This window comes from Oreochromis aureus, linkage group 11 (assembly GCF_013358895.1).
Source record: "Oreochromis aureus strain Israel breed Guangdong linkage group 11, ZZ_aureus, whole genome shotgun sequence".
Taxonomy (NCBI): Eukaryota; Metazoa; Chordata; class Actinopteri; order Cichliformes; family Cichlidae; genus Oreochromis; species Oreochromis aureus.
In genome coordinates, this window is record NC_052952.1 from 19647683 (window position 1) to 19664574 (window position 16892).

Sequence of the window (16892 nt, forward strand, 5' to 3'; positions counted from 1 at the left end):
TATCATTTACAATTTGAACTGACCTTCTGATTGGTAGACAGCCGACTACCACCTAAGGCCTGATTTAGACTTCTGTGTTGAATCTTTGTAGAGCCTACAATGTGATCTACATAGTGGCTGACATGGTCATGACCCAGTATTTTTATACACCAGCTGACAGAAAAAAAAAATAAATGTTGGGACTTTTTTCTCTCCTGGCCTGTTCTTTGTTGTGGTCAGATTTCTCTGGGCAAACATATTTGTCCCTCTAGACTTTTTTGTACATTCTCTCACGTCCATTCTGATAGTTTCCAGTAATTTGCTGATATTTGTGAGTCCTTACAGTGATGCTAGGGTTATTATTCCTTATAAACAGGCAATGATTTTTAAATCCAAAAACTGTAGCAAAAAAGTAGCCACAAATGCACAGGAGGAAATAACAGTACTGAACAGGCCAATCACAGCAGCTGCAGGCTGCAACAAACTGGCATGTAGTTACATTTCTAGCAAGATGTACGTCAGGTTATGCCGTACGGTTTCAGATGGGTTTGCAGTTATGGCGTAGCTACGGCGTAAATTTCCAGCTGAAGCATAAGCCACAGTCTCCCTGGGTACTCCAACTTCCTTCCAGAGTCCAGAGAAAATCGACTGTAGGCATAAATTTCAATAGTTGTCTGCCTTTCTGTGTCAGCCGATCAACAGGCTGCTGACCGGTCCAGGATGTACACTGGCTGTCTTTACACTGGTTGCCATTCCCTTTTAGAATTCATTTTAAAATTTTATTGTTTGCTTTTAAAGTTTTAAATGGCCTGGCTCCTACTTACCTGTCAGACCTTCTACACCTATACACTTCACAAAGGTCTCTCAGATCAACTGACAAGTCACTCCTTGCTGTGCCCATGTCGAGACTGAAACACCGGGGGGGGACAGAGCTTTCGCTGTTGTGGCCCCCAAATTATGGAATAAGTTGCCCTTCCATATTAGGCTGGCCCCAACACTTGAAATGTTCAAATCACTTTGAAAAATACACCTTTTTTCCAAGGCTTTTTCGAAGTAGCACCAGAGTCAGCTTTTAGTCAGTTTTAGGTCACTCTTAGTCATTTTATTTCTATTTTGTTAATTTTATTCCTTGTATATTTTATTGTCTATTTTATTCATGTTTTAATATTTAATATATACTGATTTATTTTTATCTTCTTTTTTTCATTTATGTATTTATTTTATTGTTATTTATATATACTAAATGTATGTTTTTTTAACTGTTATCTCTGTTTTTTAATACTGGAAAGGACTTTGGTCAACTATGTTGTTTTTAAACTGCTCTATAAATAAAGTTGGATTGGACTGGATTGGATTGGATGTACCCCACTTCTCGCCCTATGACAGCTACGCATTAATAAAAACACCAACGATAAAAAGAATGCCAACAACGAACTTTTTTACCTTTTGAGATCAACTTTCTTTTTATGTCTGGGTGTATCCCGGCTCCCGTAGGGAAAGTTTTTAATGAAGTGCTGCTTAAAATCTCCCAGGTATTCTTTACGGAACCACGCATCCTAAAGAAAACGAAAATGTCCGTGAAGTTGATCAAACATTTACATTACAATAAAATGAAAAAAGAAAAGACATGCAAGTCACATCTCACCAGTGCATTCTGGTTCTCCCGCTGTGGGGCCAGTTTTCTCAGCAATTGCAGAATAGACAAGACCTGGAACATTACTGACATGGCATCTGGAGTGAGCAGGTGGGCCCCCTCTGTGTTATTCCACGGGGTGTCATTGGTGCTGGCCTCGACCCACACTTCCAGCAGGAGAGGCACAAGAGTAGCTGCAAACTTTTGAACAGTCTCAGCTGAGTCTAGACCCTCACTTACTGTAGCTCCTGGATCCTGCTCAGGTCTGCACAATGAAAGAATTTAAAAAACAAATGAAAAAAAAAAACGCTTAAACTGAACTATTTCTGGACAGCTACTAAAGTCAGAGATTTCATACCTAAGTTTAAAGGTGGAGTGTGGAGTTGGTTTGGCCCCAGAATGTTCATAAATCTTAACTCCAACCTTGCTGTACGGTAGCTCTTCCCAGTTGAGATGAAGAGGTGTAAATCGACCCTCTCCGCTAGAACCAAAAACTCCTTCAGTTGGGACAGACATATCGCTTTCCTCCATGGGTCTTTCCTCAACAACTGCCTGGAGAAAGCGCCCAAGCCTGAGATAAAGGTGCAACAAACAGGAAGATTGGCATTCAGAGTTATTAACTTAGATTTTTCTTGATTGTGTTTACATGCAGCTTCCATACCTCAGAAGCACAGAGAGCCGCCACTGCTGGCTCGTCACAGCCCTGTCAGGGTTGATGGACAGCGCCCAGGTCCAAGCCTTGGAGTCTGAAGCTTTTTTGGCTCCTCCGCTGTTCTGTCTGTGAGAGATCATCTCTAGGAAGTTAGTGAGGAGAACTGCAGGCCGTGCAGCTAGCAGAGCAGGGTAGTGCTCCAGGAACACGTCGAGGACATTTATGGCATCCTCCTGGATTCCTTTCTCGATGTGCGTCATGGCACAAGACAAATGAGCACTGAGGAGGGGGAAAAACGGAGCCACGCGTTCTGCAGGCACACACTGTGCAATGTACCTGTAAGCAAGTTAAAACAAGTTTGTTTACTTCAGACATATTTAAACAAAGAAACAAATGTGTTTGTTGTATTTTTGACATGCTTGTCTAACCTGAGCACACGTGCAGCTGCCACACGAACATTGTGATCCTTGTCTGTTAAAACAGCTGCCACTTCAGAAAGCAAGCGTGAAAGATGCTGCTCTAACAAAGAGGGACTGATGGACAGCAACTCTTTCAAACCTAACAAGGCACTGTGTTTCACATTGGCATTGTAATGGTGCAGCTGAGACAGGAGGTCCTGTGGAAAGAGGGAAAAAAAATGAGATAAATTTGTTGCTGTTGTTCTTCTTCATTTGGCTGCTCCCTTTAAGGGTTACCACAGTGGATCATATGCCTCCTCACAGCAAATGTCTCCAAACCATAGATCACAGCACTCTTGCAGCTTTTCTTCAGTCAAAAATCACACGAGACTCATCTCCATCCACTCAACCCTGCATGCACTCTTTTCTTCACATCTCATGTACACTGTCGGTTGCTTTGCATGTCTAACGCCAGGTATTTAAACTCATCCACCTTCACAACCTCTAATCCTTGCATCTTCGCCTTTCCACCTGTCTCACTCTCATTCACACACATGTATTCTGTCTTGAATTTACTGACTTTCATTCCTCTTCCATCCACAACATATTTCTACTTGCTCTCTACTGTCACTATGGAAGAAGACAAACTTGTTATACTCAATGAAACAAACTTATGGCATGTTTTTTTAATTTGCTAAAATCTGAAAAGATCTCAGATCTTACATTAATACCGAGCTGTTTGTGTGTTGTGGGTCCACTCGTGTCTCTCTTTAGCTGCTCAGACAGATAGATCCCCTTGGACCGAAAGTTGGTGTTGGTGGCGTTATCAGCTCTGGGCTTCTTCTTTCCCACTTTTAGCTTCACCTTCTGGAAGTCATCCTGCCTCTTCTTCTTTTTGGCCTTCATCTCTGCAGTCTAGACTGCTGTCAGTGTAATGACATGCGGGAAGTGAATTAATGCACTAATTTTAATGACACATAAACCTATGGTAAATTGAACACGTATCAATAATAACATAATTTGTGTCAGGACCGTTAACATTGTTATTTTTACTCTTAATAGTACATTTTGATACTCAGCAGCACAGCTAGCTTGCTCTGCTAACTTGCCTATCATTTCCCTGCAACAGTTTTTAGCGGTAGTAGTTAATTGTACTCACCACAATAAAAATGTCTGCAGTCTAAAGTCGGAAATTTACACAGCATAAAACATTAATTTAAATTGTGTCCACCCGGCTAACGACTAAACATACACGCACATATACAAAGAAAATGATCTTTATTCGGTCTCGTGTGGCTACATTGGGTCCTTTGATTGTGTGTGTACATGGTCACAAAGACTGTGCGTTAGATGTGTGCACTTTAGCTGCTGCTCCTGCGGTGCTTATAATAAATTAAACCTCCAAACTGGGGCAAAGTGCGAGTTTATATCTGCTCGAGCGTCATCACGTGCGCAAACTTGAAATAAAATGAAAAACACAAGCCTTCTTTTCTTAGGTAATTTATTATTTCCCTTCAATTTTGCGCCTGGACGCTAATGCGGTGTATAAAATAAACGCACCAAAAATAGCTGCCCTCGAAGATGCCTTGGAACAATTAACTTACTAGTTTATAATAAAATTGAAAGCACAAATAGATGAGAATAATTGTCATTTTGTTTCCTCTAAGAAAATAGATTAGGTCTTTCTGTGAAGCGCGGACACAAAATAGCTCTATAACATGTTTTGGTTTTGTTTTGGTTTTGGTTTTTTTAAACCGGCGAGTTCATCAGACTACAATCTTCTCCCGAAGCTCGGCTAGCGTTATATTCTCCTTTCACCTTGAGCTAGGAGGAACTCGCAGTTTGCACTTAAGTATCTCGTGTAAGTTTGATAATATAATACACTTGATTACGTTATGTGGATATCTATCCTATGTGGCGTTTGGGGTCGCTAAGATGTGTCTTACAATCACATTTTCTTTTCAAATAATTTATGTAAATTAAGGCTCGGCTTGTGGCCCTCCCACAGCTAACAGCGCTAACATTTGATGATTAAAGAAACGAGACGTCTTTAAATCTTTTTGTATTTAAAACAAACAAACAAACCTACTACGCATTGAAATTTGTTTGGGCGATACTGCAGAAAATTGTGTTCCTGGTGATAATATTTAACTAAAAGACCACTTTTGAGACTCCCCGTTTCGTTGTTGTTCCTGCATTCAAAAGATAATTATGAGCAAAATAGATATGAGTTACTTAAATACAAATATAAGATAATTAAGATGAGGATTTAACGACAGGTTTAAAACTGAGTTTTCAATATTACAAGATTTTTTTTAAGATGGCCCATTCTCCTTTTGTATTTGTAATACTTAGATTTATTTCCGCCTGCGCTGCTACCTTTTCACCAGTACTGTTGCTGTTCTGTTTCGTTGATAAAGTTATTAAATTCTGAAAAAAGAATTTAAAAAGTATTGTCTGTAGTAACAATACTGCCCTTTGTTTTGAATGGCTAGCTCCTCGAAAGCACATGTAGATGGGGTGTAGCACGTTTCCCAAAACAAAGTTAACTCATTACCTGGCTGGATCAGAAAGTCGCAACTTAGAGAATATGTTATAAATTTATAAATTCTCCTTTTTGTTTTTTGCAATCAGATAAACATTATCAAACTCTACAGTACAGTACAGATTTGCATATTTTAAAAGTGTTGCATATCTTACAACATATAGTGTGATCCGAGGACGAGTGATTAACACATCAAGATTTGAGTATTCACCCTTGTGAAGTCCTCGTGATCTTATCACAATACTAATGCAGCCACCATATTATGGGGTGGCTGTAGCTCAGGAGGGTAGAGGAGATCATCTACTCAGAAGGTTGATGGTTCAATCCTTGGCTGCTCCAATCTGCATGCCAGATAAGACAGTGAATCCCAAGTTGCTCTCAGATGCATTCATTGAAGTTATGTTGGACAGAAAGCAGGCATAGAAAAAAGTGCTGAATGGGTGAATGAGGCATGTTGTGTAAAAGAGCTTTGAGTGCTCGGGTAGAGTATTTATACTATTGTATCTGTATCTGTTTTATCCAACAAAATGAAGTTATCTCACTTCATTTATTTTTTGCTGAGATTGTATAAACATACAACACCTTCACTAAAACCTGCTAGAAATATTGCCATTAATTTTGTCAATTATTACTGATTACATGCAGTTTGCTTATAACACAGCAGTTAACTGTGGTAAATTGTTGGAAATTGTGAAAATCGTGTATCTGGGCACAAATTCACATTTAACTATTACATTTACACTCAGCAACCTTTTTTTCTCAGTAAGAATATAAGCAGACTACAACCAGCTAGCAGCCAGTTAAGTCGAGTCCCCTCGAATTGTGCTCATTGACAAAGACTCTGAAGTGAAAGACTCTGAAAGAGTCTTTGTCAATGAGACATGTTGAGGCATGTTGCCAATCTGTCTGCATTTATAAATTAAATGGTAATTATTTTTAAAGCTTCAACAATTTATCTGAGAGTAACTGCCGTCAGTCCAAATAAGAGTGTGACTGTTTGCAGAAAGGTTTCCTTCTATCGGGCCTGTGCTGTCACCTTGTGGTCAAAAGTGGTTGTGGGTGTGCAACTCTGGGCAGCCATCTAGTCACCACAACTTGCAGAATGTGAAAATATTTAATACATTGTGTAGTGTTACATGCAGTGTTAGAGTTTTAGTTGTTTGGTTGGTTGGTTGTTTTGTAGTAGCTGCAATCAGGTTGCTCTCTATTTTTACTCTTGACCGAGCCATTACCTTGATCTGAATTAGGAGGTACTACTCTTCAGTCATGGAAAACCCATACTATGAAGCCCCTAGAGCAATGTTTTCATGCTGATGTCAATGCCACAGGAGGTTTGCAGTTATTGAGTCAACAGAGCACTGGTGGCTTTTACGAACTATCCATCTCAGCGATACTGCTCTGTAACTTTACATGGTCAGTGATTGTGGAATATCTATGAGGGAAGAAATTTCACAAACTGACTTTTCCAGTTGTGTTATAGTATATTAGGAGATGTTTTTGTCCATATAGTGTATCTTGGACTTAGCAAAACACAATTGTTACAATTGCCATTGGCTCACAATGCTGCTGATTCCATGTACCAGTTGATTCCCAAGAAATAGTTGGAAGAATGATCATATAACCTATTAAATTGCTACACAGCTTGTTGGTCCTCTTTAAAATATTGTTTCTCACATATAAGCGCTCGCATGATCCAAGTTATTTATCAGATCTCTTACAATCCCATGTCCCATACCGCTATGATCAGAAGCTTTTAGTAAATTAAAATTCCCAGTTCAGAGCTCTACTTTGCTCACCCTATCACTAAGGAAAAGCTCATCCACTTTTCAGAGAAAGCGCATTTCCGCCACTTGTATCTGGAGTCTCATTCTTTCACCTTTAAAAGAATTAACCCTAATAGTGTTAACAAAAAAATCAGACCAAGAGTAACAGATTTGTGGCATTTTTCAACACCGATGCTCCATCTAGTGACAGATGGCTGCGTAACAATTTAGCAGCATTGGGCATCACTTAAAATTTACATTTAGAACAATTAGATTAAACAACGAGTATGTTTAATATTGACTAGTGACACAGCGACAATTAGTCAACTGGTTGCACACATCCCTAGTTTTAACTGTGTAATTAATACTAGTATGTGTAATGATTTGATAACCAGCAATAAGACATCGTTTGTCTTGTAGTGACAACGCTGAGGAAATGGAGGATCAAAATTCAGGAAACCAGCCTCCACCACAAAGTGGGCCCCCAAATCCAAAGAAGAATCCAAAGGTAAGCGTCAGCCTTTGGCTCTAGTTCAATGCCACATGAGCCCAAATGTGCAGTATCAAAAACCTAAAATAGGAAATGTGGGATTTCCTATAATTTCCCCCCATCCTCCCCAAATTTTGCTGTTGTGGTACCTGATGGAGTGCTGGGTGGCAGCACCCCTGAACTTGTGGGCTTCCAGCTTGCTCCTGTGCCTTCAGGCCTGCTTCATTTGCAGTCTTGTTATTGAAGACATTATTCACTGGCTCTGGCCTCACATCTGCGGCCTGTCAACCCTGTTGCGGTTTAAAGAGTTGTTGTTTTGTTTGTTTGTTTTTAACACTGGTTTTATTCACTTTGGTGTTCTGAATATATTCTAAAGTGAGATAAACTGGCTTCTCTTAAACGGTACCACATGGCAGGCCACTCATTTTTTTACTACTGAGCGCTGTCACACTCAAAAGTGGTAGTCACGGATCACTTGCTGATTCAAATTCTCGAGGACTTAAAGTCAATGGCGACATATCCAGTCCAATTTTTCCCTAAGAGACGTTGTTACATCACTGCTCAATTAAACGGCAGGTAGTGGACACATCACCGTTCTGTACAACCACTGTGCATGAGGTTAAAAACTCAACAGTTCATTATTTGCGACAGAAATTATGATCTGCCACCAGTGAACAAAGCTCCACTGGTGAAGTCAGTACTTTACAGCAGAGTACCCTCAGTGCTGGACTTTTACCTCCAAACCACACTCTCCTGGTGTTTATCAGTTACATGCAGTTACTTAAAATGCAAATTAGCTGCAAAACAGTAACTGCAGGAATTACAGTGATTATTTACATTTTTGCTTAGATATTTAACTTCAATAATCTAAACTCGGTGTCTTCAATTTTTGGCTGCCTGTGTCTGTCTTATCTCCTTTTGCTTATCTTGAAGAAAGTTGTATGCCTGGAAATATGTTTTCTTTATTAGTAGGTATCCTCAAATGAAGTGGCGTCCACCTCAGCACCTGCCTCTAACGGGAACCAGCTCCATATTTCATACAGCTGACATCACTCTTATCATTGAAGGGGGTGTATGTTTAGTTGTTCCACAGGATTTCTGTTTGCTATTGTCTGTCAAGCTCAGATTTGGGGCTTTCAAACACATCACACTGACCACAGTGCACGGTGGTAGAAGAGCCTGCTCTCTTCTACCAGTTTCATTGTCAGATCGCTGAGGTCTTGACCTCGGCCTCCCTCAATGCGACCACTGTGGCAGGTGTAACAACCCAGTTTCTTCCCTGTAGTAACAAATTGTTGCTGGTCTACATTCTCACTTGGTGAGGATTTAGACACCGTTTATACACATTCCTGTGACTGTCACTGCTTGATGCAGGCGTCAAGGAGGATGAGAACGTAATGGTTGTGTGGCGGACCTGGACAAGGAGTTCAGTCCTCTGCTTAGTGTCATCCTGTCACTAATTTCCTGTGTGTCTCTCTCCTTCTCGTGGGTTTATTCCCTCTGCTGACAGAGAAGGCAGCTGCAGCATTCTGCTGATATAGGTAAGTCCTTTTACACATGGTGCCACTTCCAGTGTTGAGAGTTGAAGCCTGAGACCTTGGTTTCCGTGCTTCATGTCACGTGTGGTGGCATGTTCACCACTCAGTGAGGCTCACAACCTCAGAGATTTGAGGATGGGGGGTGATGAGTCTTATGTGGTGCTGTTTTGGTCTTTGGAGATCACTGCAAAAGTATTCACGCAAAACATTTCCTGCATAAAAGTTTCCGATTTGAAGTCCAGTTTTCGGCATGGTTTTTGGAAATTTTCTGAATAATTTTAATAACAATCCAACCCAGTCTCATTAAGATGTTGCTACACTGAAGAGCAGCACCATTAGCCTTAAAAGCGCACGTCACATGGCTTATGCTACCATGCATCTGCACTGGTTACTAATTAAGTTTTAATGCACTTGTTTCTTTTTAATACTGCTGAATGCAATATCAAATTTTTACCAGTTGCCTGTGTTACACTGGCTTGACTTGCATTCAACTGTTTTTTTTCTTAGACGTAAACTTTGCCTGCTTAGCAGAATTTTTTTTTTTAAATTATGTGTTAATTTTATCATGCGTTTGCAAGAGGACTGCTTCGGTGATTGCAACACAGAAGTTACCGCTCTGCGGCTGCGCACGGTGAGAAGCAGTGCATCACAGGATGTGTTGTTCTGCTGCTCAGTTTGGGCCTAAATGGGGGTTAACTAAGAGCTCCTGTTATTTTGTTTTTGTTTGTTTTTTCTCCCAAGCTCACATGGGAAGTTTGGGTTGATCCATCCATGTAAAATTTGGAATAAATTCCAGTCCATTAAACATTGCAGGTTGTGAAACAGTACAGTGGTTGTTAATAACCAAAATAATTGCAATTTGTCTTTTACTAGTTTGCAGGACATAACTCTTGTTTTAGTTAAAAATTCAGCCTCTCTTGATGCTGACCACTATTATTTTTCCCAGTGTTTTCCAAAGGATCTTCTATCCATACTGTTCCCTCGCTCAACAAAATCTTGAAGGGCATCACAGACTGTGTGATCGGTAAGCAGCAAAGGGATTTTCCTCACATCCATCTACTTTACCTCCTCTCCTTCTTGCATAAAGAAGTGAATAATGAATAATCATTGTGTCTGCAGGCCTTCAGTATGTGTGGGAGTACCGCAGCCCCAGTAAATCTGTCCCCCCACACTACCAGTGCAAACTGTGTGCCATGGCCAGCTTGCAGCATGACATTGTTGACCATGTGAAAGGCTGGAAACACTGCTATAGATACATGGTGAGTGTTGTCCGTTTCAAAGTCTGCACTGGAGGTTGCAGAATCATTTGCATTGTTTTATTCTGCTTTTCACACAGAAAAAGACCCACCCTGACAAGATTACGCATGAGGAGGAAGATGCCGTGAAAGACCCTGCTATCAGAAAATCCATTAAAGAAGCTGCGGCGGAAGTTGAAAAGACTGAGGGGAGGGGACAAATCAAGGTGAGCGCTACACCTGTGATAGTCCAGCTTTTATGTTGCTTCACTGTAATGTGGGTCTGCTGAATTGGTGTGTTTGCTTTGGGATTTTTACTTTTCTCTTACTAGACACAAGTTCAAATTCAGTCTCCAAGTATGGGCTCAAAATGTGGTCATAAATATTTTGTACTTGTAAATCAGTTTTGTACTTGTAAATCAGGATTTGTATGTGTAAAAAGAATTTGTGCGTGCGTAAAAAAGATTTGTATGTGTAAAAAGATTTGTGTGTGTGTAAAAAGATTTGTATGTGTAAAAAGAATTTGTGCGTGCGTAAAAAAGATTTGTATGTGTAAAAAAGATTTGTGTGTGGACTTAGCCAAAAACCCCCCTGCAAGTTACAAGTACGAATTTTGACCCTATTTTTCTTCCTGTCATCTGATTGGTCAATGTCATGTCAATCACAAATGTAACAATCCAATCAGAGAACAGATGGGTTTGGCTGTCGGAGGGCACTTTTTGAACTGCAGGTCCTTGAAGGAATAAATGCCCTTTACATGCCAACCCAGCGTTTTCCTTCATCACCACGAAGGAAAACAGTCTGTGGTCGTCCGAGTTTGGTGATTTTTGTGTCACAGGTCTATGTGCTTAATACAGGGACTTCCACAGCCTTTTCAACAGCGCTGCGGACAGCGGGGGGCAGTGTTTTGGAAATGACAGTCTTCATTACAAAGCTTTCTTCGTTATGAATTAGCATACATGTTTTTATTGAACATTTGAAGAACTAGCAAAAAACCAGAAACTCTTGTAGAGGACATAAAGTCAGAGATAGAAACGACAAGGAGCAGGTGCATCTAGTACAGGTAGAGCTGCTGCAAAACCCACAGAGCTCAGCAGCCAGCGCAACAAATTCTGGATCTTTTGCTTTTAGTTAGCAGTTAGCATTAGCAGCACATCCTGCGTCCGATGTGAAAGGACCTTTATGCTGCGCACTGTGACTCACAGCAATGGTCTACTTTGTGTTAAACTAATCCTAAAGTAATAATGGTATTTCTAACCACTGACATACCACAACTTTATCCTTTCAACAGCTGCTGAAAGTAAGGGGACCTAGCTGCTATCGGATATTTATATAGAGATCCTCCAGCTTCAAACTGTATTACCCTTCAAGGGCCTGCAGTTCAAAAAAGTGCCCCTCCGACAGCCAAACCCATCTGTTCTCTGATTGGATTGTTACATTTGTGATTGACATGACATTGACCAATCAGATGACAGGAAGAAAAATAGGGTCAAAATTCGTACTTGTAACTTGCAGGGGGGTTTTTGGCTAAGTCCACACACAAATCTTTTTTACACATACAAATCTTTTTTACGCACGCACAAATTCTTTTTACACATACAAATCTTTTTTACGCACGCACAAATTCTTTTTACACATACAAATCTTTTTTACACACACACACAAATCTTTTTTACACATACAAATCTTTTTTACACATACAAATCTTTTTTACACATACAAATCTTTTTTACGCACGCACAAATCTTTTTTACACATACAAATCTTTTTTACGCACGCACAAATCTTTTTTACACATACAAATCTTTTTTACGCATGCACAAATTCTTTTTACACATACAAATCCTGATTTACAAGTACAAAACTGAGTTACAAGTACAAAATATTTATGACCACATTTTGAGCCCATATCCAAGCTACTGCCAGATAACTTCATATTTGTTTGGTCTTCCTAAAACTTTAACATTGCGGGTGGGGCTAAAAGTCTCCAATGTTTACATTCGAGGGGTGGGTGCACTTAACAATATCTTGGATTTGATCATTTTCTGTTCCCGTTATCACGTTTAGGTGATCCTCAGGGAGCCCTTTGACATTCCTGCTTTTAAAGGACTACGTAAGTTACTCTGCTCTGTTTGCATTCAATGTTTTTAAGTTCTCAAAAACTAAGATCAGCTTCTCAGTTTAAAAAATATATAACAAAAGTTTTTCCTACTTAGTTGGGGTCAAAGCTTAGCTTAGCATTTAACAAGACTAAAGGATTTCCACTCGTTCGCATTAGTTGTTAATTTCTCACATCCTTCCATCACAGGCTCTGCTATTCCTAAAGCCGGTCCTTCACCAGCTCCAGGAATGGGACAAATGGGGCCACCCTTTGGTGAGTTCTTTGTGATTGACATTAATTTTCTCAATGTGCATGAATATCTCTGTTCTATTAAAATAAAAATATGTGAATTGAAATGTAATAAACCTGTATCTCACAGGTCCCAGGTTCTCTGAATCAAGATTCCCAGGGGAGTTTCATCCTGATTATCCCGTAGATGAATTTGGGGAGTCCGGCTTTGGAGGCTACTCCTCCAGGGAAGACTTTTCTGACTCTGGTATGGATCGGGGAAATTTCATGGATAATATGGGTCGTGGTTCAGGTGGTGGAAGAGACAGCTACAGAAGGAGTGGACTGCTGGATGAACGTCCAAACAAAATGTATTCAGACGAGTACCAGGGCAACCGGATGGGTAGCAGCTTGATGGACAGACCAATGGACAGGCCAGGATTAATGGGGGCAGCTCCAGAATCTAGCAGCCTTCCCCATACTTTGCTCACATACCTGGTAGGTTTCTTACATTAGGTTTAAAGTCAGCATCTTTTTTTTTTTTAATATTCATATTTATATTCAGAAAGTAATTTTACAAAATGTGTTTTTAGGATACTTTCAGGATAGAGAATGAGAGCGATGCCCAGCTGGTGCTGAAGGTGACGCAGAAACTAACAGATGTGCTGATGGAGTATCGACTCAGGAGTGTATCAGGGGTAAGGTGTTTTGAGTTGTTGCTTTTTTCTTTTTTTTTAAACAGTATCTATGCTAGAAATAATTTTGAAACCAAACACTAAAGATCAGCCTTTAAACCTTATTCGGCAAGCTGAGTACTAAAGTTATAATTTAATTGTAACTGTTTCAGCTGTGTGCACTAGGTTTCCTTTGCTCTGAAAGGTTGAGCAAAAACAAATTTCCTTTTTCTGATGTTTCGCTTGTCCCTCAGATTCAAACATTTATTTTGTGGCATCCGTTTCCTCCTCAGGGGCCCAACAGCTTATCAATGAGTTCCACAAACTTCTCCTCTTCACCCCCTAGAATGCAAAGCAGTAGCAACCGATTCTCAGGTGGCCTCTCAGGTATACATGCACCTTCTCCCAGACTTCTTATGACGGATCCATGGCTCAAATACCAAGGACTGTTAAATGAAGGACTCCAAAGGAGTGTGTGAGGCATCATTCTTTGCTGTCCACTTTTTAATAGTTTGCTCTTTTTTTACAGGTCCATCCCGGTACAATGACGGTCCGCCCAGATATTACAAATAAGAGATGCAACAAGTCTGTCTTCTCATCTTTCTGTCCTACATGCACACGGGTCATTGCTGTCCAGATGTTGATTTCATGTACTTTTTAAAAAATATATATATTTTCATGCACTGGGTTTTCCATCTTTTGCTGTCCTTGTTTTAATTATGTTTACTTCTTCAGAATATGGCAAGATTTATAACTTGGAAGGATTTACATGTCTTCTGTTGTATCCAGCAACTTTACCTGATCATTTCAGTTTAAATTTCACAGCTATTAAAAGCTATTAATGGACATAAAGATGTGTTTGTGGTTGATTTCATGTTCCCCATCAAATGGGATGGGGATCCTCTAGGTTAGGAAGTTGTATTTGAGACCCTCCTTGGGCAGTATCGGACACAAATAACTAGCTTGATTGGTTTCTTTTCATCTTGGGTGCAGGTTCTGAAAGTTCCATCTTCCATCCAACAGGGATTTTTCCATTAGCAGTTGTATTTGGTGAATAAATAAACCAACAAAGTATTTCAGGATTTATTTTAAACAATACAAATGACTTACAAACAGGAAGCAGGTATTAGAAATGCGGAATTATGTTTCATGCAAGAAATGTTGCCACAAACAGAACTGCAGTCAAAAACTTGAATGAAAAATAAAGCTTTGAACAGTGTCACACGGCTGTCCACATTAGAGCGCTGTCTAAAAATTGTCAAATTTATTTTGCCAAGATGTCCTTCATCTGCTTCATGGTAATGCAGGTCAGAAGCACCTTCGTCCCCAGAAAGTCTTTCCCGTGGAGCCTCTGAGCCAGCGCAGCAAGCTTCTTTGTCTTAAACTGAATCACGGCCTCACCGATGCCACTTCCCTCACTGTCGCGAAGTAACACAATGTTGTCCTTCTTTATTTTGTACTTGCTGAAAAGGCTTTTGATTTGATCTTTATCCACATCTGCCGGCATGTTTCTTATAAACAGGCAAGTCTTAGCTTCCAGGTCCATGTCCGCACCCAGTGACCCCTCAGGGGGAACAACTAGGCCAGATTTTCTCTTTAGATTTGGTTGTGTTCTTGGGTCTTTGGGCTTTAGATGATACTTGAGACATTTAAGATGCATTTTGCTCATCTTTTCTCTCATTGCCTCCTTTGTGATTGATGAGACCGTAATAGTATTGGAGCCTACATGGCAGCCAGTGAGATTCATTGCATAGTCAAAATCTTCAGTTCGATTAAAAATGAGAAAAGCAGTGTCTGTTCTGTTGCCTTCTTTGTCGAGCAGATGCTGTACATTTTTGTGTGGAATGGTTGCACATCCAAACAACTCTTTTATTTCGGTCTTGGTCATTGTTTTGGGCAGATTGCTTACCATAACAATGTACTCCACAGCTGGAGTTCCTGACTCACTGTCGACTTTTAGCTTTTTTGGTTCATTAGTTAGCAGCCGGTTGACGGACTTCCTCTTGGGGCGCAGTACAGAAGCAGATTTTTGCCTGTGGTTTACACTTTCTTTAAGAGGGTACTGGTGGCGTTCTTGTATCTCCTCAACATCAACAGCATCTTCACATTCCTGCAGCGCGCTATTCCATATCTTCTCACATGCTCCACGAACATCCACGCAGAAGGGGCCCAGTGATTGCTGGTTAAACTTAAGAGCAGCACATGCATCCTGCATTGTAGCAAACTTCACAAGGCAGCCATGGTTTAATCCCAACCTCACATTTACTATGGCTTCCTGTACAGTCAGCCCTTTGAAAAAATGGCAGATATCATCTTTTGTCGTTGAGGGTGGCAGACCAAAGAGCCTGACGTAGCCTGGCTGCGAGTTTAGAGTTTGTTCTGGTGTCCTCTCCTCTTTCCCTACAGCAACAGGACTGTCTGCAATGATGACATCTCGTTGGTGGGTTGACTGAAGACCTTGAAGAACAGTACAAATCCCAAGAAGAAAGGCTGCACTGGGATCAAGAGATTGTGCATCTGAAGTCTGTATATCTGCAGTACTGGGATGAACATTCTGTGCATTCACAGATAGATTTGAACTAGCAGGACTAACTGGGTATGTAGAAGAAGGTGAAAGACCTGCAGTATTATCGCGAGGCCTCGTATTTGAACACATGCGATTTACAGCTGCACGTGGTCGCAGTCTAACAGCATGCTGGGAGGCTTTCTTCTTCTCCTTTAAAACTGTCTCTAATCTGTGCTCCAGCTCTTCCATCTTGCTTATGTGCAGAGTCACCTTAGAGCCTTTGAGTACATTCCCAGTCTGCCGCATGGCCAGCTGGGCCTCTCTTTCTGTGTTGAATGCAATGAAGGCCTCTTGGAGCCTTCCTCCCACAATGCACACTCCACCATCAGGAATTCGAACAGAGCTAAAGAAAGCCCGAATATCTTCAATACCCGCCTTGGCATCCAGACCTTCCAGTCGCAGGATTATGGTCATTTTGTTGCTACCAGGTCACCAAGTTAAGAGATACCTTTTTTAAAAAAAAGTGAGAGAAAAAGAAAACGGGTGAAATGAGCCAATATATGGGCTGTGTGTTAGCATACGACCACGAAACGCACATTCAGTAAGAACACGTGTCTTGCTGGAGGAAAGCAAAAGAGAAGGCAGGAAAAATGAGGAAAAACACGTTTTCTTCTTTCCTTGAAATCCGTACAAATACTCACCACAGCTGCTCACAACAGATACTCGTTAAAAGCTGGCATGGCGGGCGTTGCCACTGCTATAAACCCGACTAAACTTTTAGTCGTGGAACCATGCTTAAAATCTCTTTTGTCCCGCCTCTCCCACTTAACCCCTTACCCATAGACTTTTTATAGACTTACCGCCACCTGCTGGAGGGGAGCGTAACTCCTGGGAGAACTGGTACGTCACTGTACATCAAAAATAATCTGCATGACATTGCCCACAGCTCTCTTTTATCCAGTGTCCTAGTTGATTCAATACAATCATGTCCTGCGAGCCTAAACATATCCCCGTTTCTATTTTTTTTTCAAATAAAAACACAGCAAAAATGGTTTCAGCAAATTACTAAAGTGCAAATGATTAAATAAAAATAGTATTTTATCGATAAAAAGCTAGAAAAAAAAAACCTTGAGTGTTGGTTTCCTAAGCT

The 16892-nt window shown here is 40.5% G+C and overlaps 3 protein-coding genes across 6 annotated transcripts in view; 1 reads left to right on the forward strand and 2 right to left on the reverse strand.

Annotated features, from left to right (window-relative positions):
- The window catches only part of tex10 (testis expressed 10), a 35194-nt gene that overhangs the window by 12110 nt on the left and 6192 nt on the right, over positions 1–16892 (reverse strand). Inside the window, exons 1-7 of one of the 3 annotated variants that reach the window (XM_039619409.1) lie at positions 3822–3998; positions 3386–3582; positions 2693–2880; positions 2274–2600; positions 1971–2183; positions 1625–1877; positions 1423–1535 (exon numbers count right to left, since the gene is read on the reverse strand). In XM_039619409.1, the coding sequence (XP_039475343.1) occupies positions 1423–1535; positions 1625–1877; positions 1971–2183; positions 2274–2600; positions 2693–2880; positions 3386–3568 (1277 nt within the window). In that variant the 5' untranslated portion in view covers positions 3569–3582; positions 3822–3998. Of the gene's footprint in view, positions 1–1422; positions 1536–1624; positions 1878–1970; positions 2184–2273; positions 2601–2692; positions 2881–3385; positions 3586–3821; positions 3999–16892 lie in introns of those variants that run through there. The other 2 variants (XM_039619408.1, XM_039619410.1) reach the window with 2 other exon arrangements.
- si:ch211-197h24.6 lies at positions 4411–14088 on the forward strand. The gene is made up of 12 exons (XM_031753990.2): positions 4411–4523; positions 7391–7478; positions 8971–9001; positions 9945–10022; positions 10118–10257; positions 10335–10460; positions 12301–12346; positions 12542–12607; positions 12714–13060; positions 13156–13260; positions 13530–13623; positions 13766–14088. Exons 2-12 carry the CDS (start codon positions 7407–7409, stop codon positions 13807–13809), a joined length of 1149 nt encoding a protein of 382 aa, XP_031609850.1. The 5' UTR covers positions 4411–4523; positions 7391–7406; the 3' UTR covers positions 13810–14088.
- rbm12ba (RNA binding motif protein 12Ba) lies at positions 13932–16892 on the reverse strand. Of its 2 annotated transcripts, none has more exons than XM_031753989.2 (2): positions 16603–16892; positions 13932–16250 (listed from the first exon to the last, which is right to left on the reverse strand). In XM_031753989.2, the coding sequence occupies exon 2, from the start codon at positions 16214–16216 to the stop codon at positions 14501–14503; it is 1716 nt and encodes a 571-aa protein (XP_031609849.1). In that variant the 5' UTR covers positions 16217–16250; positions 16603–16892; the 3' UTR covers positions 13932–14500. The 2 variants fall into 2 exon arrangements, with proteins under 2 accessions (XP_031609849.1, XP_031609847.1); XM_031753987.2 differs by lacking the exon at positions 16603–16892 and adding an exon at positions 16444–16565.